General features: G+C 37.7%; 2 protein-coding genes across 2 annotated transcripts; one reads left to right on the top strand and one right to left on the bottom strand.

Moving 5' to 3' along the window:
* The first annotated feature begins 2,704 nt into the window (after positions 1 to 2,704).
* Positions 2,705 to 8,310, top strand: LOC136695310 (achaete-scute homolog 5). Its single transcript, XM_066669318.1, has 2 exons — positions 2,705 to 2,821; positions 3,430 to 8,310. Exon 2 carries the CDS (start codon positions 3,434 to 3,436, stop codon positions 3,959 to 3,961), a length of 528 nt encoding a protein of 175 aa, XP_066525415.1. The 5' UTR covers positions 2,705 to 2,821; positions 3,430 to 3,433; the 3' UTR covers positions 3,962 to 8,310.
* Positions 8,311 to 16,099: 7,789 nt separating this feature from the next.
* Positions 16,100 to 20,367, bottom strand: sapcd1 (suppressor APC domain containing 1). The gene is made up of 4 exons (XM_066666910.1): positions 20,168 to 20,367; positions 18,899 to 19,048; positions 17,217 to 17,369; positions 16,100 to 16,257 (listed from the first exon to the last, which is right to left on the bottom strand). Exons 1-4 carry the CDS (start codon positions 20,252 to 20,254, stop codon positions 16,168 to 16,170), a joined length of 480 nt encoding a protein of 159 aa, XP_066523007.1. The 5' UTR covers positions 20,255 to 20,367; the 3' UTR covers positions 16,100 to 16,167.
* Positions 20,368 to 26,334: the final 5,967 nt, after the last annotated feature.

Genomic DNA, 26,334 nt, shown 5'->3' with positions numbered 1-26,334 from the left:
CAGTGATTGAGAGTAAAAATTTGATATGCACAACCTGTATCAAAAAGTAAACTTATGTTATCACTCATATCCTTTGGTGTGTGCAAGAATTTAATTCATTTATTTATTTATTTATTTATTTATTTATTGGGCGGCACAGTGGTACAGCAGGTAGTGTCGCAGTCCTTGGTAGGTGGATTGGCGACTCAAAAGTGTCCATAGGTGTGAATGTGTGAGTGTGTGTGTGTGTGTGTGTTGCCCTGTGAAGGACGGGCGCCCCCTCCAGGGTTTATTCCTGCCTTGCGCCTAATGATTCCAGGTAGGCTCTTGACCAACCACAACCCTGAACTGGATAAGTTGTTACAGATAATGAATGAATATTTATTTCTTTTTTTGGGTTGGGGGGCTGAGGTCCAGGTCTGGGCGTACCTCCCTGAAATTAGATTTGCAACTTGGGATGTCTGTGCACCTCTTCAAAAGTCTATGGTGTAATTCTACAAGCCGCCATGGTGAGCCTTGAATGTGATATTCAAACTGCTACTTTGGGCAGGATGTCTGCATTTCACTGTGATTGACAATCCTCTCTGGATAGTCAGCACTCGGCTTGCTTGGAACCATGAGTGAGTAGGTACTAAAAAAGTACCAAGTTCCAGGTATCAAATTTGCCTAATGATAAAGCAGAGTAGATTAGCTACCATGCAGTGGAAAAACACCATAAACAAACAAGATTGGTATACCAACTCAGTTTCAGAGTACCTCAGAGTCTAGGGGGCTAGTTCAGCAGACCAGTGGGTACCTGTGACTGTCAGCTGATTTAGAGGCCTTTTGTTGTATCAATGGTCTGCTATTTAATAGCTCAGCTAAAACTGCAGGATCTCCAGGTCATTGGCGACAAAAACAGTGTGCTCTGTTCTTGGCTTCTGGGACATAAGCCATGGGCAAGAGCTAAATAGTGCATCCCTGTGGTTTGTGGAGGCCAGGACACTAATGTAGATCAATAAGAGGACTATGGGACATTTATGCTTTCATCCTCTACATAAAAGGGAAGGACATCGCAGGTCCTCTTATTGAGTCTTTAAATCTCTTTGGCAATGCTGGTGCTGAGTAGAGGGAGTTCAAGAGTGAGGTCGTTTGAGAGCTAAGCAAGCAAAAGTCTGGACAGAGAGAAAATGGTTCTTTTCTTCAACACTCCCTCAGAGGAAGTCTTTTTTAATCATACAGCACTTGCCAGAGGTGAGGAGATCTGCTACCAACAAATGTGGCTGCATTCAGTACCTGTCCTCCATTATTTGTATATATTATCAGTGTTACAGAATTGTCAATGTCTGATCTAACATTTCCCCAGCAGTGGGCTGTGGAGCAGAGATCTGTTCATGTCCCTCCGGAATGAGATGTAGTAACTGATCCAAAATCAGTAGCCAACTTCACTAATGTCGGTGTGGCTGAATTTTACTAATACTTCGTAACATGTATTCAAAAGCCTTCCTGGTTGCAACACGTGGATCCAACATCCACATGTTGGATGATGGATGATGGATGGAAATAGTTTTTGTAAATATAGTATATATTAAGTATGAGTGATTTAAAGTGGACTTGTTTGACTCTGACCCTGGAACCTTTTTTTTAAATATAGTAGTATGCTGTTGAGTTTATTGTGGTCTATTTCAACTGGGGATTTGGCAATGCAGATGGCTCTAAGTGCAGGACTGAGAGACTATTTCAGTAACCTGTGGTTGTAATACTTATAAAGCTCCATGTTCACTGCCTGCCAGAAGAGGGCAGTATTGTTCTTGTAAGATTAATGCGCTTGGATTGTATTATAATCCTTCAGCCTGCAGGTGGCCTACTGGATGCAAAGAAACCGCCTCAAAAATTAAATAAATGTCTTTTCGAAGTTAGCCCAGATTATGGCAATATGAGATTTACGGTGTCCCTGTGCCTTATCACAAATCTAGAACAACCTGGGAATCAGGGAAAAACCAAATAGAAAATGCCAAAGGTACAAAGGGTTTATTATAGCAGTGCCATTTGGCTTCTCTCTCTCTCTCCCTCTCTCTCTCTCTCTCTCTCTCTCTCTCTCTCTCTCTCTCTCTTTCTCTTTCTCTCTCTCTCTTTCTCTTTCTCTCTCTCTCTTTCTCTCTCTGGGTTTGTAGATGGCTTTACCTCTAGATTAGGGTAATCTATCAGAAACATGCTAGCCAATGCTCAGATCAGGGCATTTGGTGTTCTCCTCCAAGCGTTTTGAGCTCCAGTAATGTGTTGGTGGTATTTCAGAAATTAGTGGCAACTGGCTTCAAATTGGAAAAGGTTTTAATAACTATAAATAAAATTATATACAATATAAATATAAAGAAGAGTGCATCTGAAAATTCTAAACAACACCAGATGGAGTTTATAATCTGGAATTGTTCACTAGTTAAAAACTAAATTTCACACTTAAGATGTTTTTTGAAATTTAATTGTAATCTAAATAAGAATCTGACTTCCTCTTTGTTTGTTGGTTGGTTTTCTGTGAGGATCTCCATTTACTGCACCTCTTCAGCCATAGGAGAATGGAGGAAGAGCTGATGAACTTATCTCCTCCCTCTGCTGCAGGTATCACACCTTATCGTTTCATCTGCACCCAGAAAGTGGGGGGTGCTGAAAGTCGTGTCTCTTTTTATTTTTTTTACAAGATCACACCCACTGCTACATATCCTCCAGTCAGGTTGAAATTGCTGGAGAGTGGAAAACTTGTTGACTTAAGCTGTACACTACAAAGAGTACACTCTGGATCAAGAGCTATCTATGATTTACATCAAGTGCAGGAAAACGCCAGGTTCGGGTAACAGTGATCTGCCAAGTAAGGGTGCAACTTTAATTCAATTTGTTTGTCTTTAAAAAAGATTAAATAACCTGAAACCATTAAACTCTTAAAGCTTTGTTTTAGTCTTAAGGCTATGTGCATAAGGCTGTTATCCACAGTAAATACTATGGAAATAATATGTAACTTATGTAGTGAAAAAATAATTTTTATCTGTGTCTACAGTTTTTTTTTTTGTTTGTTTGTTTTTTTTTACTTTATGACTATTCCCTGCGATAACAAAAGTGTACTGTAATTTGATATTAATAATTATGGAGGAATTGTAAAAAGAGTATCCAATTTTTTTATTAATAATACGTGTTATCGTACATAAAAGATAACTCGTTTTGTTCTATTTTGAACATAAATATAATTTTATTTTTGTATTGCATATATGCAACATGCTTTATTATGTTTAAAACTGAATATTGGAAGACTCAAATCTGTTGGTACAGACTGTAAACTAAAAGCAAACATGATTAATTACATACTTACACTATGTAATGAATATTTAATTGCATGTTTACAAACAATCAGTCACAAAAACTGCATGATAAAATGAAATCAACCACTTCATTTCAGAAGCTACATGTGTCTCTGTCTTTCAGGGAAATGGCTGCTGACCACTCCCAAGGCTCTTACTCGCGACCTTTAGCCTTTGGCCTATCGATTGACCACCAGCACTCTCCATTCAGAGATGGTTTGAACCTACCTCTCCACTTTGAACCAACTTATCTAGACCCAGTGTACAGCCACAGGTACAGTGGACACTTCTCCTACCTGCCGTTCCCTGGACACCTGGCCGTTTATGACTACTCCTTTGAGCCTGCCTTCATTCGCAAGCGCAACGAGCGTGAGAGGCAGAGGGTGCGGTGTGTGAACGAGGGTTACGCCAGACTCAGAGAACACCTGCCCCAAGAGTTTGAGGATAAAAGACTCAGCAAGGTGGAGACGCTACGCGCAGCTATCAGCTACATCAAACACCTGCAGAACCTTCTGGAGCTGCGTTTGCCAGAGGCCATGACTGAGCTCAAAGCTGTGAGTGAGAGAGGAACAGTGGTCAGTACTCAGCTCACAGAGTGTAACAGTGATGGAGAGTCAAAACACAGCCTGAGTGACCATGGAGATACATGCTACTGAAAAGACAGAAATTGTAAATATTGACAATGATACTAAGTGATACTAATTTATACAGTCCAGAATGATTTGGACTTTCTTTGATGGAGATCAAAGGTTATCCTGGAGAGGTTTGTGAATGGGTTTTTGATATTTCTGAAAATATTTTTGTTGCCCATTTTTAAACTATACTCACTGTCTATGTTATTAGAAACCCCTATATAATAGGACTTTTGGCCAAAATATAATGTTTATTGTGGGGAGATGGCCAAAAAAAACCTGATATTCAAAGGAAATGGTAGGGTTCAAATTAAATATTTGTGTAGAAGTGACACAAATATTTAGAACAATTTGCTGCTTTTTTGTTCATTTAATACTTTGTATATAGGGTATAATAAAAGAAAAAAAAAATTTAATATACGATAAAAGGTTTTGCACCTATTTAATATATTCATTTATAAAATCCAGGGTGGCTCGGTGGCGCAGCAGGTAGCGTCGCAGTCACACAGCTCCAGGATCCTGGGCTTGTGGGTTCCAGTACCACTCCAGGTGGCTGTCAGTGAGAAATTTGGTGTGTTCTCCCCACGTCTGCATGGGTTTCCTCTCACAGTCCAAAAACACACGTAGGTAGGTGGATTGGCGACTCAAAAGTGTCTGTAGGCGTGAGTGAATGCGTAAGTGTGTGTGTTGCCCTGCGAAGGGTGTGTTCCTGCCTTGTGCCCAGTTATTTGGACCCTGAACTGAATCAGCGGTTAAAGACAATGATTTAATTAATTATATAAGCCCCAATTAATAATTCATCTGTGTCACTGTAAATCATCTATTTAATTAAATACCTGTATTATGTGCTCATGCAGTTGTTTGCTAGCATAAAACATTATGCTATACTGTCCCAGATGGACAAACATACAAAATACATCAGCATAGCTTTTAACAGTTTACATTCTGGGGCAGATACTGGTCTTAAAGAAGTGTTTGGTGATGTTATCTTTAACTGGAAAGGGTAAATTGGCTGAACAGTCATGCTCTGTTATCATGTGTTACCAAGAATCTCCTAAGAACCACTAGTTTGTCCTGGTACCAAAGGTTAACAGGTACCAAAACCATAACATTTGAATGTTCGGTACCGGAAAAAGCACAGTTCCTGTGTTTTGAAGTCACTAATTTCTGTGTGATGTAAAATAAAAATGCTGTACACCATTAAGGGGGCCCACAATTTAGGGGTGTCTAATAAAGTGCCTTGTGAGTTTAGTATATCTTTCTCATCAGAAGGCTAGATTTCGTGGGAAACTCTTTCTATTTCACTTTAGCAATAGACAGACTATATATAACCAGTTTCATTTTGTATCACACACATCCTTTCTACAGCAAAATCGACAAGTTGTGTGTAATAAATGGATATAACACCTGTTTTGTGAATAATGCTAAGTAACTAAGGCATTATTTTATAAACTAATTCCCACAGGAGTGCACAGAATACATGGTAGAATGGAAAATGAAGGCCATTACAGAACAATAATAAAAGCCTGAGCTTGACTTTCTGTGTCTCAGGTCATTAAACAGAACCAAGTGTATTGGTTTAGACTCAGCAGAGCTCAGGTGCACATAATCCATGATCAGAAAGCCAGACAGGGTCTTTAGTGTCTCACTGAGAAACCCAAGGCTGAAGAATAAAGGCAAAATAAAAAGCAATCAGGGTGAAAAAGGTTGTGGTTTGTTTGTTCTGCTGCTGCTGAACTCCCTTAATGAGCTCTTACCCAAGGCTCTATTTACTCACAATTAAAGGGCGGGTAATAATTACTGACATGTGTAATTATTAGCAACACTGAGGTTTCATTCAGGTTCCTTTATTTAAGGGTTGTTGGTGAAAAATTGGAGAAATCCTTTGAAATGTTGGTTCTTTCTTCAGATATGAAGGACACAGCATTAATCTTCCATGTCATATTTATTGTAGAGGTCCCTGGTTTGTACACTGTACTGAGTAAGTGTGGCAAGTCAGTTTGTTAGGCAGCCACTATACTGACATGGGCCAAGCTTTGAAACACCATTAATCCTCTTCACAGCTGGTTATTTTAAGATTTTTAAATTAATCTTCATGACTTTTTTATATCTCTATTAGTCATTTTAAATTAATAATGCTGCTTGTTTTTGCTTTTTCACCATTCATTTTTATCTGTACTTCCAGGGAGCTTCATCACTGTAGCCCTCCTGTTCAAATACAGCTTTTAAATGACAAGAAGTTACATTGATATAACCAGTGCTTCCAGTTATATTTTAAAATGTAATAATCAATGGACAATGAGCATTTATTAGGAAAATCAGAGCACTAATATATTAGCCAATATTCATCTCTAACACTAGAATTACTCTTCTAGTGACTACACTGAAACTTGTGTGGGAAAATGATTAGTATATCAATGTAATCAAGGAAATATAACAAATATTACACCAAAGTGGAAGCTACAATTCCCTTCATAATGAGAACTGTAATATATGCCCCATGTTAACTTGATTTTCATGTTCAAGTTTATTCATTCACTGTCCTTTTTCAAAAATTCAAACTCTAACCACCATCAGTGAACAGTGTTGGTGCACCATACTGCAGCGTCTGACATTTGGCATTGAGTAAGGTGACTTCAGGCTCACTCCACAACAAACCAGTTTATTATCAGTCAGTGCTTGTCTATGTAGATAATTCAAACTGTGTGTACAACTAAAAATTAGTTTCCTAATAGGTTGAATACTTACAAAGAGTGTCTACAGACTGTTGGACTTACATTGAATATGGGAATGTGCCTAGTGTTCTATGTGCTTCAAAGTCACAAATAGCCACCACGCCCTTCCACACTCATCACCTTATTAATGCACTGCTAAAGCAGGCTTCTCCCTTTTCATCTGTTTATTATTACATTTTATTGCTCATGTTCTTTGAAGTAGCAGTTAAAATAAATTAAATTATCTCAGTGTATGATATGCTGCTGAATACATATGAATGCATTCTTGGAATCAGATTTGCCCAACAGAATTCATCATGAGCTAGAAAGCAATGGCAGTCCTCCATCTATCCATGTGACTCACTACACTCAATCTGATCTAACACAACAAATACAGCAGCTCCATCTTAAAGGAAGGAAGCTATGCATTACCATTTCCTCACATTCAAACAGAGTAATGGCAGCCAATAACAAGTGCTTCAGTTGGGAACATTCCAAGGGTTATGTCAGAGTCATTGTTAGTGATTCTTAAATAAGAAACCCTTTAAAATGGGTCACCTCCATTCATTAAATGTATATGTTTAGAAGATGTATTAAAAAAAATAAAAAGCATAATGTCTTAAAAGTAATGCAGATGTAACTTTCCCCTTAATTTAATGCACTAATATCTACAAACACATTTGTACAAATTAGTTTCCACTTCTATCTCCACTTTACCCATCCACCACTCACCAGTTGATGGAATTGGTTCCTTAGGTTGATGAGGCAAGATATCCTGGTTGTCTGAACTCGTCCCTTTGAGACTGCCTTTGGAAAACTGCAGCGTCAGAGTGGAAATGTTCAGCCTTGTCATTGACTGCTTAATTCAATTATCATACGTCTTCAAGCGTGTAAATAACACTATGCAGATATGTTCAAAAGTTCAAATATAGGGACAAATCTGTTGGTACGTTTGTGTGTGCCCTGTGCAAGGCTCCAGCTAATTCCGTTTTAAGGTTTCACACAGAAAACACTTATCCCGGTCCCAGCTATATAGGTTCTACCCTTGTGCTGTAGATGACTGCTGCGATAGATGTTCAGTCTCTCCCTGTGATCTGTCTCATGTTTTTTTATTGCCCCACTATACCAGGATTTAGATTTTAGATTTGTTATTTTGGGTTTATGTCGAGAGTTTTTGGGACTGAAATTAAATGTTGAGCAGCAAGGTGGCCTCTCTGCTCAGCCACCTCAGCTGACACAAGTACAAGGTGAAGTACAGGCCTTTAAGTCTTTGCTGGCAGGACGATGTATTCTGTGGAAGTCTTCCAAGCCACCCTCAGTCTCATTGGGGCTTCACGATTTCATGTATTTTCATAAATTGGAGAAAATAAGACGTATTTTGAGAGGGACCTCTGTCACTTTTTTCACTAATTGGGATTGTTTTCTTATATTTTAACTTGTTAATTCCACCCCCATGATCAATTTGTTGCTATGCATACTTTTTGCAACCTTTCACCCTGTTCTTTAATAGTCATGACAGAGCAGGTATGATTTAGTTGTTGATTCTTAGTATTCCTAAATCCCATATGATTAAACAGTGAAACTGAAAAGGCTGGTGATGTAACAAAATAGTAAACATGTCCCAACTTTTCTGAAGTGTATTGCAAACATCGCATTCAAAATGTGGTTTTATTTACAAAATACAATCAAGTTGTTTAATGAAAACACCGAAAATCTTTTCTTCGTGTTTTTATCATTTGATTAAAACTTTAAGAGGATTATCAAATCCCAGATTCATGTTTTATTGCATTTTACACAATGACCCAACTTTTCTGGAAATGAGGTTTTTGCACAGTTCAGACCATCACCTCAGGCTCATTTCACAGCAAATCTAATAGGAATACCACTGAGCTGGTAAGGTTCTCTATATTTCACATGCAAACCCTCTGAATGACATGTAAAAGAAATTGTAAAAGAAAATTGGTGGTCACTCATATCATTCATAACTCATATCCATCAATGCCTACAACATATTAAGGGTTATTAGGTTGTTTAAACAAAAGTTCTTTATCACACTTGCACTTCTAATTGAAACAACTGGAACCATCCATTTTCTGTTTGAAAATGTTCAGCAAGGAGATAAAAACATTTTGTGGTTGCTGGTAGGAAGAGAGTGGGCTGGGCCCTATGTAAAGCTCTAATGGACTGGCGTAGAATATTTTACATCTTATCCTGTGTATAATTTAAAAAGCGAACCATAATTTCCATCCCCTTGGCACCTTAATTTTTAAGAAGTGACAATTTTATAGTCAAATTTTTGCCAGCCAGCACAGGACCTGACACAAAATAAAGTTTGGTATATTTTAGTCTGTGATATCACTGAGACATAGGGGCATAATTCAAGGATATGTGTTGCTAGGTGCAACATGTTGATTAAAAGAAAGATTTGGCTGTAACATTTTTTTGATCAGCGAATATCAAACTTACCATCTCATCTCCGCTCTGCTGTAAGTGCTCTTCAAAAGAAGGTCTGGGGAATAGCTGGTGGAATAGCTTATTATTAAGAAGGCAGAGGAAGTGGGGGGATAAGCTCAATGAAACCAAAGAAGCCACAAAAATGCACACCCCCTAATCAAAAAAAAAAAAAAAAAGAAGAAGAAGAAAAAAAAACAATCCCTAAACCCATACCTTGTTTATCCTTCACGCTTTAGTGGACCTGCATGGAAGTGGTTTGCATTTCCTATTGCCGATCTAACTCTCAATCCGCTAAACACTGAGGCAGACTGGGGGATTGCGGGAGGAGAGGAGGGTGCACCAGCAGAGCAAAGGCCCAGTGAACCATAGAGAGACGGAAGAGAGATTTTTACTGTCATAGAAGCATGACGCGTCCAACAAAAGGTGTTTACTGCATCCTCGCAAATAAGAAGCGGTAATTAACCAAAGTTGCTGGTACCCTGGCCTTAATGGTTCACTGGGAGTTACGCACATTAAAGCCTTCCATTAGGACTCCAACATGTACCCACAAAGATGCTTATCAACTTCTAAATTCCTCACAAGCACATCTATAACTCCACTTTCTTTTGCTCAGGTACGTGAAGCCAAGCTGCAAGGTGAAACTGGTTTCAACTCCAGCCACATAAAGATGTCAACAATCGAGTTTTTGTGTGTTTTTTTTTGTTTGTTTTTTTACTGCAACAAGTTCAGTCACATTGCAGAGGGTAATATTCAAAATACAGATATTAATACATTCATACACATGAAACTGTAGGTGATATACAATCACACAGTAAACAGCAATTAGATCAAATGGTGGGTACGTCAAAGCAGAGGGCGGAAAAATGTTAGAACAAATGGAAAAATAATAATAAATGAAAATGTTTTTAATTCCCGGTGAAATTAAATCAAGTGTAATTAGTGCCTTGCAAATAAGATCACAAGACATAATTGTGTCTCCCATTTGCAATCACAAGAGTTACAATCATTTATGCAAATGTCAGCAGTGAATTAATAAACAATGTGTGCAAAGAAATTCATTGCCCAAGTGCTGCAGCTTGCACAACATGCCTCAACTCAGAGTGGATTGTGCTTCTATTCATGTCAAGAGGTCCTTATTCTACATACATTCTCGTATTTTATTATCACTTATAATATTGATGATGGTCGTACATTGTTTGTAACAGTCATAATTCATTTTTACATGATCATATTCTAAATTTATATTCAGGATTATATTCCTATAATCTCTCAGGATTAAAATGGTTGGTTTTCTTATGGTACGTTTTGAAATGACAGCAACCAAGTTCCAAAAGAAGTTTTGGAAAAATAAACTTTCATTATTTTCATTATGAAAGTACGAATGGTTGTGACATCACAATCTTTTTATACTTTTATATATAATGAATTTTTAGACGATCAAATTTAAATACGCTATCCTGCAGACACAGTCATCGCTGAGATTTGGTTGTAGAGAATCTTCCATCACATCCATGTTTCATTTAGTATATAATGTGAATCATACGGCTGAATCAAGCATATAAATGTTTGTCATTGATTCAAAAAAGTGTGTAAAGTCTTGTATAGTGTCACTAGGACTATTTCACTTCCATAAGGAGCTTTCAAAGGAAGGGACAGAGATTGTAGACCAGTGGAGGAGAGTGATTTTTGTTTCTAACTGCCATTTCAAAAACATTGCAAAGTAGTGGATTCCATATAATATCCATATAATAGAAAAGAAAGTAAAAGTTATTCAGTGTCCCAGCACTGAACTTTATAAAGCATTGTAAACTAACCATATGCTTTAAAGAGAATGAGTGTAGAGTAACAGCTTGTGTAAATTTTACCATTATGTTTGATTTATTTAACAGCAAGGTTCCATTTGCAAACACACACCCATATACTGTTGGTTTAAGTAAAAGTGAATGAATTAAAATGATTTAAAAATAATAATAATAATTAACAATAAATTAAAAATAACAATAGCAAATTGTCACAATTCCAAGGATAATCACAAAGGTATTTTTTAGTTTAGTTTTGATGTGGGTTTTTATTTTTTTGGACCAGAATGTAGTGGGTTTAGTGGAGTGCAATGACTGGACTGTGTAGGAAAGCAATAAACTACCCCACTGCCGGAAATTACATTGCAATTTGTCACATGACAATGATGGCAATACCTACACAAGTAGGCACACAATAATTCTGTTTTTTTAATCACATCACCTAAACACAACCAGTTTTCAAAATGTACCAGTTTGTTGAATATTGTTTGGGGCTGCAACTAAAATGATGCTAAATGTTTGGACCATACAGTATTTCTGTTTGTTCCCATATAATTGCCCTGTAATCTACGCTGTATATTTTCTGCCATTCATTAAAATTTTTTCAGATCCTTCACTTATTACCTAGGTGACACATCACATGATCTGTGAAACATGCAGGCCAATAACTGCTTGAGTAAAGTGAGTTAAAGATCCACGACTTTGCCCAGAGCTTTGTAAGCTAGACTCACAACTTTTTCAAACTTGTGCCCTCAGTTCTTAGGCAAACATTTCATTCAGAACCACTGGAGTAATGAAATACAGCATGGACACTGCTAAAATATATAATACAGGAGAACAGAAAAAAAACTAAAGCAGCTGGAAGCTACCTTGGTCTCACAGCAGTGATGTTTATCTGATAAACTGAGCTGTTTTTTTACCTAACCCTGGCTAGACTACTAAAATATTTGAGGTTTTTTTTTTTAATATACCAAAATATTACAAAATAGAAATAGAAATATTACAAAAGCCACGAAAAAAAGTCTTATATAAAATTGTAAGTTTTCATTTTTACAGTGTATGCTGTGAACGATTTAACACCTTTTACTTATATTGTTTTTTATTGTAAAATATATTTTTTCAAATGTAAGTTATGGTGATTTATTTCTGTTTCAGAAAAGACCTTTCAGTTGTTCTGTCCATTAATTTTTGCACAGTGTAAAGAACAATAGGCATGTTTGGATTATGCCAAGAAAATGAAAAACTAAAATGGAAATACAAGGATTTGTTCTGACAGTAATGACATATACTCTCACAAAAGTCACAGCAGTTTATACATTGGTGTGTCCTGGCTGGTGGTTTCAAATGAGCTTTTTTTATTATCAGATGTGACTTTGTTTCTGCAGCTTGTAGCCACATGCTGCAGGGTGAAGTCATGTTTAGTCTCAGTGAACCTGTGAAAGAACGGCACTGCCACAGGCCATCACTAGCCTAAGTGTGTTTATGTTTTTGAGAGAGGGGTTTTGTGTGTGGTTCTGTCTGTCTGTTTGTGTCTGAATGTGTGTGTGTGTGTGTGTGTGTGTGTGTGTGTGTGTGTGTGTGTGTGTGTGTGTTTGTGATATACCTGAAATTTATATACAAGAACTATATGTGTGAGTGTGTGTGTGTGTGTGTTCATATAAATTCAAATGCAAGAAATATATCAGATTGTGGGAACAAATTTGTCTGTTTTATACACTCATATTGTGTATGTGTATTGTGTGTGTGTGTGTGTGTGTGTGTGTGTGTGTGTGTGTGTGTATGTGTGAGTAATGTGATGTGAAGATAGTTCTTATCAACTGTGCTGAGATCAATGAGGGACCACCAGAGTAGCAACTGTAGCATGTTGCAACAGGTCTCCCTTCATCAGTAAAAATGCAAATGAGAAGTGGGCAGCAGAGGAAAAGCCCAGAACAAACCAGAGCTCCACTGCTAGTAACTGAAGAAGTCCTGTACACATTTCTATGTTTTCTGTGCTCTAACTAACGTGACATATGACACCTCTGATAGACCTGCTATTAATGAGACAAAATAATAATAATAACAATAATGCTTTTTGTATATATACTGTAATATATACATAACGTTGTTGTTTTAGCATGTGTTAAATGTATGAATGGAACAGACACAGCAGGGCTGCTCGAGTTTAAAAGCACTGTGTCCACTTACTGCCCCTATAGTCCTGCATCAGTGGAAACAAGACGCAGCCCACAGGACGCTGTTGGTTAGATATTTTTGGTCGGTGGCCTATTCACAGTTCAGCAGTGACTCTGAGGGCTAAACATTCAACTTTATCACCAACAGTAAACATCATCACAACCTATCATTGGTAGTTCATCTGTCTAGCCCCCAGTGATATGCCAGCAATCAGATGCTGAGTGTCCAATTGAGCAAATTTGCTCACTCATTTTCTGTATGCAGGTCGAATGGCCCTCATTCTCCCTCCAAAAATTAGTGTCATGCATCTTTCTGTTAGCAAATTCGGCAGTTAGCATTCTCCTCCAAGCATGCTGAGCTGTCCAGTGGCAATGTTATAGCAGCAGTTTGAAAAGACACATCAGCTAGCTTAACATATCTCAAACAAAGTGTGTGCTACCTTCAATCTTCCAGGTTCTGCAGCATGATGAGTTTGTGGCAGTATTAAGTAATGGATGGAATTCATGGAATTCAAATTCAGGGCCATCAAAACCAGCACCACAACAACAGGACACTCAAAGAGCTTCTTACCCAAAGCCGTGAGGCTTAATCTCAATGAATACTCCAAGCTTTGATTAATCTTTGTAAACCTCCTTTTCTGTGGCTCACAAATTCACTCCCTGCCGTAATGCATTAATGTTCAGTGCTCATATCGATGTGGAATGTTCTGTCCACATTTTCACTGCACAGCTGTACAAAACAAACTTCCTCAGATGCTCCACAAACATATGAATTCAGATTCATCTCCCTTGGCCCCTTTCACCTTGATCCTTAATGCCCTATATATGTCCAAAATGTATAGACACTCTATGTTACACGAGTTCCACTATATTTAGATGCACCCATTAGCGACACAGATTTTCAGTTGTGAACAAGAAACTTGTTTAACCTCCACAGAAAAGCATGACATGTAATAAAACTTTGTGGATTAGCCACACATACGTCTAAGGTCTTGATTTCAGACGTAATGTTGTCTAAGCAGGTGTCTGCAAATTTAGAGTGTTGTATATCTGCTCTCATCCATACTACAGTATATATCACATAAAAATGATATATTACGTCTGAAAGGGTTAATGATTGCTGTGATAGAAAACTGTTTGAATAGTGCCTCACAATTTGTGCTGAACTAGCCTTTGGTCCACTTGTATATCAATGAGCCTTATGGCCTTGTGGCTGGTTCCCTGATAGTCCTTCTTTATAGCACTTTTGGTAGGTCCTAACCACTGCAGGGCGGCACGGTGGTGCAGCAGGTAGTGTCGCAGTCACACAGCTCCAGGGACCTGGGTTCGATTCCTGCTCCGGGTGACTGTCTGTGAGGAGTTGGTGTGTTCTCCCCGTGTCCGTGTGGGTTTCCTCCGGGTGCTCCGGTTTCCTCCCACAGTCCAAAAACACACGTTGCAGGCGACTCGAAAGTGTCCATAGGTGTGTGTGTCTGTGTTGCCCTGTGAAGGACTGGCGTCCCCTCCAGGGTGTATTCCCGCCTTGCACCCAATGATTCCAGGTAGGCTCTGGACCCCCCGCGACCCTAAATTGGATAAGCGGTTACAGATAATGAATGGATAACCACTGCATACAGGGAACTCCCAACAAAAACGGAGATGATCTGAACAAAACATTATGAACATCACAAACCGACTCTTGCCAAATTCACTCAGATCATTACATTTGCCCATTTTTGCTGCTTCCAACATCATCTACTAGAAGTAACAATTCACTTGCTGTCTAAAATATCCCACCCAGTGTGATAAGATAATATAAGCCAACCAGCTGTGAATGGTTTTAATCTTATGGCTGACTGGTGTATATATCTTCAGATCATCAGAATTAAGGATCTGTCATTTCCAATGGCAAGGTGATTCACTCCAAGGTGATTCACTCCATTAATGACATACCTGTCTGCATAGTGAGTTCTTGCACAGACAACAACCCTAGGAGAAGGAACTCATCTACAGTCTCTGAGCTTTAGAAGCCCTTAAAATCAATGTTATTATTTTGAATTTGACCTCTTAGAACTTCACACGCACTTTGCTTCTATTGCTGATATGGGGCCTCTATCCCCTGTCTTTGGAAACATTGTACACTACTCTACAATTTTACTATCTCTACATCTTCGAATACACTGCATTAACTCCATGGAATCATTTGTGTATGTCTGTTTGTGTGTGTGTGTGTGTGTGTGTGTGTGTGTGTGTGTGTTAACTAAGACTTTCATTCATTCTTTCATTCATTCAACTGCTTTTTTTTTCTTCAGGGTCATGATGGGTCAGGAGCTCATTGGAATCACTAAGCGCAGTGTAGTAATTTCAAGGCTTGCTCATTTATACACTCACACCTACAGACACTTGTGCATCTTCAAACCCATGCTGACAGAAACCCCTCACAGTCAGAATCCTCAAAGTAGTGACTGAACGAAAAACCCCAGGGCCCTGGAGCTGTGTGGCAGTAACTCTACCTGATGCACAACCCTGCCCTCAACATGTACCACCACTTTTCATGTTATCATTTACTGCGCTCTAGTGGTCAACTGAAAAGTTGCAACCCTAAGTGGAGTGTATTCTGATGTTTTGGATCATGTTCCTTGTCTCTTTGGTCCTTCTTCTGGGAAATGATACATATATTATTCACTGTACAGCTCACTGTACTTCAACTCAAAGTTGAACTCCAACCCCAAAATGGAGATTCATCACTCCAAAGAACACAGTTCTCCACATCTCAGTGCAGAGGGGGCTACACATCCCTCTAGCTGATGCTTGGTCTTGGGCATGGTGACCTCAGGTTTATGTGCAGCTGATCCATGCATTTTTAAGAGATTATACAAGCTGTGTGTGCACAACTGAACCTCGGTGTTCAGAATAGGTGCACCTTAAAATAGCTGATTTCACTTATTGGAAAGAACATCTATAAATATTTTAACCACAAAGTGTACAATCTAACCACACAGGCTCTGAAACAGTAATATTTTATACAATAATTCCATCTTATTTACAGGTTATCAAACATATTTACATCATTTACAGTAAAAATGATTATGTGCAGTTTGCAGTGTAAGTCAGACATAATACATGCCATAGTTCTCCTGAATAAGACTCTCTTTCTGAAGCTCCAACTGTGATATCTGTTGACTCTTTTCACTCACCCCCTGTATATAAAAACACAACAGAGAGAGGTACACTGTTAGATGAAAGGGTATTGCATTATGTACATTTTTCTCGATCAAGGTATAAACAGTGTAACATGTCATCAGACATGAAAGGGGAAAGGGGCCTATTAGAACATTTTATAAATATAATATTAAAGGTGTGGCCCAAGCCACTGGTGTGTGGATGAAGGGGGCTTGCTAAAGCCTTGTTGCTGACTGTGCGCCACCTCCCTGTCAAGACAACAAGGTAGTGAAGGAGTCAGAGCCTCAACCAGGAAAGTGAAGCCCTGAACCACATGATCCGAGGTGGGGTTGCAGCAGCAACAACTCTCCTCAGCTCCAGCCCTTAGTAACTATTTATGCGAGCTCAGTGGGGAAACACCTGGCAAAGGTGTGCTGATGGGAATAAAGGCCTGGAGAGAGCTGAGGAGGGAGAGGAAGAGGAAGAGAGACTGAAACTCTTTCATCTGATGTTTAGCCAAAAGGCTAAGTGTATATTGAACTTGAGATGCTTTGTGCTAATAAAAGGCCAGAAGTCAGAATAGCTCCTGCCTCCAGTGTCCTCCTTCCTGGGGCATGCAATGGACTTTGACATAAAAGGCACAAAAAGCAATAACCATAACAGGGCAAATAGAGTTCATGCAGCTCTAAAAATCTAACATGCAGCTCAAGTACAATTATATTCCAAAACTAATGGTGTAGAAGACTAGACTTGAAGGTGTCACCCTAGTGATAAACTGCACTAGCACACCCACAATCTGCAACAAATAAATAGTTGATGTAATATCTGTTATACCTAAGGATGGCTAAAATTTGCTAGAAATGTAGTCCGAATTTAAGGGCCCTGTATAGTTATAAGATTAATATTCAGTACATTAAATTCTCAAAGGTCTGCATGTAGGGTTAGTTTTTGGTGTGTGTGTGTGTGTGTGTGTGTGTGTGTGTGTGTGTGTCCACACCTGTGTGAGTGTGGCGTTGTTCCAGCGAAGCTCCCAGTCTGATCCCTCTCTTTCATCAGGAACAAAATTACTCCACACACTAGCATTACTCAGCAAACTACCCAAGCTGCCATTTACGCGCTGCATCCGGCAACGTACAGCACATGTCCAGCCCTTATACACACACACATACACACACACACAGGGTTACACTCATCTTTATTACAAAACTACTTATTACACTTATTAAAACTTAATTGCAGATATATGCACGTGTATCAAGAATATATAGCAAAATTATTAACTGATTCTAAACTAATCAAGAAATATATCTCAAAGTAGTGTTTGAAGCTTTAGAATTCCTTACTACATTAAGGTTATTTTTGTTTTTTTGTTTTTTTTCCTGGACCATTTGTCAGCTAAATCTGAAAGCCTTTTACACAATCAGTAATTGGTGCTTTACATTACCAGTAGGTGGTGCTATACACTAATTATATACCACCCACAGACCCTATCAATACACAGGCTAACAAAAAAACAACTTAAGAATCACTTTCTTGGGTCAAGTCCTTTCAACAATCTAATAATTGTTGAAATAACTAAATTATTAATAAATAAATAATTTATTTAATAGTAAATTACAATTTGTTTCGAATTTTTGAGGAGTAATGTAAGTTTTATGTGTGAGCAACAATCAAACTGACACATAACAGGCAAGACTGTGCAGGCTTCATGTACATATGTGTTACAACAGAACAAAAGACTATTCAGTGGAAAGAGAAATTCACCTCGACTAAGAGTAATGTTAAGTGACACTTTAAATCGCTGAGTTATCTCTCACTGACCTCTTTTCACAAAGATTCAGAACAAAGGTCAGGAGATGCATCCTCTCAAGACAATGATATTATGCAGATACACATAAGCAATGTAGCAGCAGTTTAGTTGCATAGCAACCCACAGAAACAGTGGTGTGATCCAAGAGAGGTGTTCACCTCACAACTCCTGCAATCCAGGTGTAACTTATTATAGATGTTACAATAAACAAAATAAAGAAAAATGCTGTCACACTATAAGATACAATGTTACCTGTAAAAATATCCAAAATTACAAATAAAATTAAAATTGCTATGACTTTTTTAGCTATGATACATACTCTAGTTTATTTTCATATATTAAGTTATGACATGTCAGTAACCACATAAGGGAGTCTAACAACTTACTATTGTTTTAGACAAATGTCTTAATATTTTATGCAGACAACAACATTGCACTGCTGGCTAAAAGCGTCCATTGTTAGTTAGCCACATTAGCTTGAAAGCTCCAGTGCAAATTTGTTGAGACATCTTTTTAACAAAGAGGCATAGGCTTTGTGCACACATCAACACAAATCAGGTTCACTGAAAACTTATTTTAAGAATGTCCACTTACAAGTTTCACAGGCCAAATTCAATTTTTATGATCAGACTGTACTTGCATTTGCTCAATGGTCACATAATATACATATGTCACATGTTATAGTAACAACACAATTGAGTAAACTGATGTAAACTGTTATCAGAATTGAAAACTACATACACATTTGGTTTGTTTTTGCATTTTCCTTGGGGGTGGGGGGGGGGACAGAAACTTAAAAACATCAGAATTTAGTTTCTAGTCTGAAAACTGGAGAAAAAAAAATGTATCTCACGCCAGTGTAAACCAACCTTTACTTCCTGATCTCTTGTCCCAATCCTGGCTTGCCTTATTGAGATATTCTCCAGCTGGTGTTCATACCAGAGCCGTGTCTGATCTAGTACCTGCAGACTCATCCATAGACTGTCTTTCTCACGCTCCAGAGCCCTCAGTCGCTTTAGCTGACAGAGAAACATTATTTATAAAAACAAAAATTCAGGACATATGACCAGAGTTTGTCAGAAAGAGGCTTCCACAGCTACAGGTACAGATGCAAGTGTATCTTGAGATTTAATGTTTCAAGGGGCAAGTTTTTATTACTTATCGTTTTCAAGAAAACCCCCAGTACTTTGAATTATTATCTGCACACAGACTGTAATGACATAGTGTCTGCATAGTGTCATACAACTGAAATTTGTATCAAGGATTACTGCGTGCCAAGCTTGAACTCTACATAAATTTAAGAATACTTCAAAGATGCTAAATATTCTCATAAACATTGTTGTGTGTTACCATAAGGAGATTTATATGAAGGCCTATAAAAAATTACTATATATTCATCCCAACTGGACTACATTCATAAAGCTGTTCAGGGAATGCAGGCTAATCTTCTAGCCTTAAGTCTCACAGAAATATACCTGCAGTTGTGATGCAAGTTTCTGGGGTTTTGTTTTGTGGGGGGTTTTTTTCTACTTAAAAACCTCAAAAACATGTTGTGCAATCTTGCCGGACATTGAAATTAATTAAATTATTAATGAGGTGTTGTGTTTAAACAAATATGAACATAAGGTACTAAATAAGAACATGTTATTTGAAGTAAATTATTATACAGCTACATAAAATACCACCTTCACAGGCATACATTAAGCCTACTCTTGGCCTAAATTGTAGTGGCACTGGAAATTCTTCTTGGTCTAAATTTAGGTTTAATCCGGATCTGGGAACCTGGCCGGTAGTGTTTGTCTGTGTACGTAAGTATAGATACATTTACTTGAGTACAATACAAATGGATTTGCCTTTCCTGAGTATTCTGAGATGGTAAATCTGTTTTTCAGGTGAATACAAAGTTCAACTGGGTATAGAATTTGTACTTCAGCACTTTCTGAGCTGCTACTCTTGTACTTCTACCCCAAAGGTTTGTAGGGTACTTTAACTTTTACATGGATCATCATTTTACCTGAGTAATAATTCAGAATGGATTTAGGATACTCTGTCCACCTGTGATTTTGTCCATAATAAGTCTTACTTTTAAATTATATCCACTGCTTCTTTTTCAAACAAACACACACAAGGTGGCTCACCCAGTGGAAGAATCTCAGGGCATCCAGGCTGTAAAGGCTGTTCTGCAGAGGCACAATAACGACAGTGTAGGAGCCATAACTCGCCATCAGTAGCTTCACTTCTACACTTCCATACACTCACACAAACAGTCAATCAGAGATTGAATACAGGGGTCAAGCAAAGAAAGGGATAGAGAGAGAGAAATAGGGAGAGATAGAGAGAGAGAGAGAGAGAGAGAGAGAGAGAGAGAGAGAGAGCTGTATGACAGGAAGAGCAACTCAGTGTGTTTGGTTAGCGGTGGAGGGAGTGACAAGCTGGGAGTGGATGAGTCTCTGGAGCCTGGAGCAAAAAGCTTCAGCAGAATTCAACATGTCAATGTGACGTACGCTTTATTGATCTCATGAGAGACCACCAGCTTTGGGGGCAACACCAGAAAAGTCCTAGAGTGGGCAGGAGAGAATGTTGAGAGAAGGATAATCCAGTTGTTTTCTGCTGCCAGGTTTCAGTAACATGCTTTTAACATATGCAATCAAAATGTATAAGGCTGTGTCTTAATCCAATCACACTTTAACAGTGCACTTTTCGTAAAAAAAAAGTTTTGCATCTGAAAATGAACTAGCACCAAGCTGCAGTGACTGAAGTTCCAATTCAAAAAGTAATGAACCATAATTTGGTCAGTATACGCCATAACTCCTGCACTTGCCAAGCCCCTGCCAGAGTGGGACATCTGAATAATATATAGGGGTTAAGGGGTCAGGGTAACCACACAGTACACACACATCTATTCAAACGAGGCAGGAGAGAATCAAAGCATGAGCTACCTTACAGCAAATGACCAAAATCTGCCAATATATGGAAGTTGCTAATTCCACAGCATTTTACTAAAATACAACCATTAAAAAGTGATCCAGGCACCTTATTGTGATACTAACCTGTGTGTGATTCACAAACACAAACTCTTTGGTAATTTTTCAATTTTATTAGTATTTCTACTTTACAAAATCCTAGACAACCCTCTCTCTCTCTCTCTCTCTCTCTGTGTGTGTGTGTGTGTGTGTGTGTGTGTGTGTGTGTGTGTGTGTGTGCACATATAATAGCAATCCACTTATTTCTGTCCCAACTTGTCATGGAATGTGATTGAACTTAGACTGAAATAATAGTACGTAGCTCATGGAAGAGGTGTGGTTTTTTTGGATTCAGTCACAAACGCCTGAACAAACACACTGCCTGTTCACTGAGTGGAACATTGCTTCATTGCTTAGCTCACCAGTAGAAGAGTAGGACTGTAGACTGGAAGGGAAACTGCCTTCAAATTGCAGGAATGTGGCTGTTTAGAGAGAGAGACAAAACAAATAACATATAACACTATATTTAATAACACTATATTTTACTGTCATACTCTTGTGTATGATTTGTGAGAGATTTGTGCTCATTAAATGTTATCTTGTTTAACAAGCATATCCAGTAAAACACCAAATTTTAAAAAATCCAACGCGAATATGTATTTTGTGTTTTGTAATTGTGTACAGTTTACCATGTCAATACTGATTAATGAGTCTTAGGATTAAGAATATAGTGTATTTTAGTTTTTTTATTATTATTATTATGTTCTTACCTTCAAAGATTAATATTTGCACTTCATAAAATTTGTATTTAGTTCCAAACTGACAACTAATAAATATTTAGGTCTGCTGTCTTCTGATATATTTTCTTTATTTTTTTTCTATTATCATTTCACATATACACAAATCACCCATAACATTAACACTCCCTCCTTGTTTCTACACTCACTGTCCAGTGTTTCAGGTCCACCATACACTCTCAGAAAAAAGGTACGGTAGAGGTACATTATTGGTCATTAAGGTAAAGATTATGTAAATGAAATTTTAAAGGTACACCTGTGGTTTTAAAGTTCATTTGTGGACACTAAAGGTTATATTCTCTTCTCCAGAAAGAGGTGCAAACATTTGTAATCTTTCATTAGAAGTATGTAAAATATACGAATAAAATCAAATACAAAACAAAATATAAGTTCGGGAGATGAAATGGGGCGTACTTTAAAATGTACAGTTACAATAGCATGAGGTAAAATTACTTTCCCTATCTAAAGCTACTGAAAATCAGCCCTAGTGGTTGGCGGTGGTTATTGCAGAGTGACACAGACGCCAACGCACAAGTATAAACTTTAATGATGGCATAGGACACTTATTAAAATAAACTCTTATGGTAAAAAAAAAAAAAACAACAACCATAGTTTAGGAACACTAGGCAAGATTTGGGGTTTATTCTGCTCCTGAGGCTCCCCCTAGTGCAGTTAAATTTTACAACACTGTTCTGAAAGCGGCAAGGAGGGAAAAGGAAAGGGGTTGTTTCCTATCCTACTTCAAAAGGTATATAGTGCAGTTTCTACAGTGCTGAGCTGAAAGAAGCAACGACAGTGGCTCTGTTCTCCCTATTCTCCATATTACATAGCGTTCTTTTCTGTTTTGTCTACATATTTGCAGAGTTTAGTTTGAGTTTTTTCTGCATTTCAGAGACACCTGTTTCTTAAAGTTTTGTTTTACTTTTTTGCCTGATACTTGATTTTGTCTTTTAAACTTGTTTATCTCTCTGTACTGATGAGTTTTTGAATAATTCTTCTGCTTTTAAACTCGCTTCACGTATTGTGTTTAATAAACTTCCATCTGACTTTCACCCTCTGTGAGTGATTTGTGACATCGACAGATCCGTAAACCGTGTATATGAATGAATAGTAGTTACTGATTATTCAAATACAGCCAAATACTAAACGGTCAAAATCTACCTGTCAATTCATAACGGTTCTAAAAACTAAAAGTGATTATACAGCTTCAAATTCGCACAACATTTGATAAAAACAAAGTCTGCCTTTGGTATTATTGATTTTATGCGGAGAAATATTTTCGCGGCAACTGTATTCTTTCGTCTCCTAGCAACGGAGCCACAACGGAGCCAGACATGTTACGGGTTTGTTCTCACACAAACCATAAGAAACGGCAGATTTTCATAATGTAGTGGAGTAAAAAGTAGGATATTTGACTTTGAAATGCAGTGGAGAGTAAAAAGTTGAAATACTTAAGTAAAGTTAAGTACAGTTAAGTTAGGGTACCACCACTTTTTTTTGAACATTAACTTTGGATAGTGAGGCTGTGTCCCAAACAACACACTATGGAACTTTACATATTACACTACAGAAAAACACTCCTAAGGGGTATATTACACTGCAATTTTAGAGGAGAGTAAGCACTATTGAATCTTTGGACATTTCTGCTGTGTTCATCAGTGTCAGACTAATTAATGACATTCTATTACAAGACCAGTGAACCAAGATTGACAATGCAATGATAAAGCATAAGTATTGTTACAAAAATGATAATAGGATATTAGAAACATAATAAATCACTTTTTCGATACTTAAGTACATTTGAAGGTAAATACTTTAATACTTTTACATGCAAAGAGTGACCCTGCAAAATCTTTGCTAAATCTTTTGAGAGAATTTTTAGCTCTCAAAATAAATCCATTATTGGAGAGAACTCACCACCAGAGGGCTGTAAAGAGCTTTGAAAAACACTCCAGTTAGAACGTGTTGTTTTTTTCGTCTACACCAAGATATTCCCGCCATTTGAAAACCTAATCAGTGGACAGAAAATGCAGGCAGTCCTAAAATAAACGGCATTTACTTTGAAGTTACTTTCCTGTTGTATAAATCAGTTCTCCAGGTTATTATGTCACGAATAATGAAATTAACTAAACATGAACAATTTAAACACACCTCTTTGGCCAAAATTTAGTTGAGCTTGCAAAGTCGTACACAATTACTGGGACTTTTGTATGTTATCTCTCTCACACACACACAGAATTAAAAACATAAATTCTGTCCTTTTCATTTTGTTTGGCTAAGCATTTTTACCATATGTTGTCCTTTTAATATGTATTAGTTTTCTGTTTGTTGTCCATTATATCACCTTTCCATAGTTTTGCTATTTCCTGTACACTTTATTTTGTTTGTAGGTGTTGTGTTGCTGAATTCCTTTGTATTAATATGGTCTATTCTGTAATTTATGTGTACAGTATACTGGACTTTATTGTCCACATACATATTACTCAGTTCCTCTCTTGTCGTCTCTCTTGTGCTTTGAAACTGAAGCACCTCTGAACTGAGACTCAAAGAGGGCCTCAACTTCCTGTCCTGAAACCAAAAATATATTCAAAAAGAGAAAGCTGCATTAACACCAGAAGTTCATGTGCCTGTAGATATATATAAAAAAATATTCTCAAGATCACTTAGGATAGTTTATGTTACTGCACATTGTTCTCCAGAAGACATAGTCTTAGAAGTGATAGCCTTAATATGAACATATAAACCCTAGCATTCAAAACTTTGGAATCATTTGCTTTGTTCAGTAATACTACAAATGGAAACTATTTTAAGCTGTTCAGCAGAAGGTATTTTAAAGAGAAATGTTCAACAATTTTTCAATTTTTCATTATGCAAACAGATTTCATGAAATGAAAAATACTGACTTGCCTTTACAGTGATAAGAAATAGAGATTTTAATTTACTATTATAAATACCCATGAATCTTAACATCTTCAGAGTTATCTGTAATGCTGATAAAATGTAACTAATTATGAAGAAGAAATATGTTTTTTTCAGTTACAACCCCATATTCCTACCCTCCTCCAAATGTTACATAGTGCTGTTATGTAGTGCTGAGCACAGAGTAGTAATGACAGAAGCTCTATCCTCCCTGTTACAGGTCAGTGAAGCATAACAGTGATTTTGAAGCTGTAATTATAGGGTAAAAATACTTCTTAGTGTTTCTTTAAATAATTAGGGCATTAATGGCATTCAAATTGGTTTCTTATATGAACAGCAAAACATGAATAAAAATGTCATCATTCAAAGTCGCAGTCACACAGCTCCAGAGGCCTGGAGGTTGTGGGTTCGATTCCCGCTCCGGGTGACTGTCTGTGAGGAGTTGGTGTGTTCTCCCTGTGTCCGCGTGGGTTTCCTCCGGGTGCTCCGGTTTCCTCCCACAGTCCAAAAACACACGTTGCAGGTGGATTGGCAACTTGAAAGTGTCCGTAGGTGTGAATGTGTGTGTCTGTGTTGCCCTGTGAAGGACTGGCGCCCCCTCCAGGGTGTATTCCTGCCTTGCACCCAATGATTCCAGGTAGGCTCTGGACCCCCTGCGACCCTAAAAAATTGGATAAGCGGTTACAGATAATGGATGGATCATTCAAATTATCATTCATTTTTATTTTTCTGGTTATCATCACTGTCTAAGCAAACTCTGATATTCTGATATCTCCAAAAACAACTTTACAGAAAAAAAGATAAAAAAAAAAAAAAAAAACTTATCTTTCAATGCAAGTGATTTGATTCAATGTAACTAGATATTGTTTTACATTATTTTGGATTGTTTCTGGTGCTTAGTGATGCTGTGTAATTGGCAGTTATACAATGAAAATAAAAATATTTTTCATACTATATTGTCACTCCCTTTAAAAGCCCTATGGTAGTGCATGATGTCTTTTTTTGAACAACAATTCTTATGCAGCTACTATGATATGGTCTTAGGAAATGTGGAGGTTAGTCCACGGAGTGAAACCTGATGTGGTACTGTTTTTTGAGGATGAATCACAAATGTGATGAAGGGAGGGATAGAAGAGCAAGGACAAAGCCCCTGGCACCGTGGAAACCACAGACCCCCACAGCTCCCCCCTGATCATATATAGGGTACCCCCACTCTCCACAGTCTCACAGTAGAGCTACATCAACAACACTTGACCAGACACAGTGCTTTTATTATTATTACACGCTGTGTAATGTTTGGGTTTCTGGTACACTTTGCTTTTCTAACAAGTCAACAGATCTTTATAATTAGCTCTGACCACTAAAAATATATTAGTTAAAAAGTGGAATATTGATACAGGATAACAGTAATAACAATGCAGTGACTATGCCACTAAAACTTTGCTAACCATCATAGGTATCCACATTTATAACTTACAATTTTAGGATTATGAATTGCATGATAACTAGCTAACTGTTATAACTGTGTAAAAAATTGCCTGCGTGAATGTATGAGTGTGTAACGCCCTGTGATGGCCTGGTGCCCTGTTTAGGGCCCACATTCACCTCAAGCCTGAATATGTTCCA

The sequence above is a fragment of the Hoplias malabaricus genome, chromosome 4 (genome assembly GCF_029633855.1).
Source record: "Hoplias malabaricus isolate fHopMal1 chromosome 4, fHopMal1.hap1, whole genome shotgun sequence".
Taxonomy (NCBI): Eukaryota; Metazoa; Chordata; class Actinopteri; order Characiformes; family Erythrinidae; genus Hoplias; species Hoplias malabaricus.
This window is presented reverse-complemented; position numbering and strand designations above follow the sequence as displayed.

Bases quoted from the DNA above. Each gene is read 5' to 3' on its own strand.
- LOC136695310 (XM_066669318.1), top strand. From the start codon at position 3,434: ATGGCTGCTGACCACTCCCAAGGCTCTTACTCGCGACCTTTAGCCTTT.
- sapcd1 (XM_066666910.1), bottom strand. From the start codon at position 20,254: ATGGCGAGTTATGGCTCCTACACTGTCGTTATTGTGCCTCTGCAGAAC. The intron at 19,049-20,167 runs GTGAGCCACCTT...TTTCTCTGTCAG, and splicing joins CCCTGAGATTCTTCCACTGG to CTAAAGCGACTGAGGGCTCT. The intron at 17,370-18,898 runs GTTGGTTTACAC...TGTGTGTATAAG, and splicing joins CAAGAGATCAGGAAGTAAAG to GGCTGGACATGTGCTGTACG.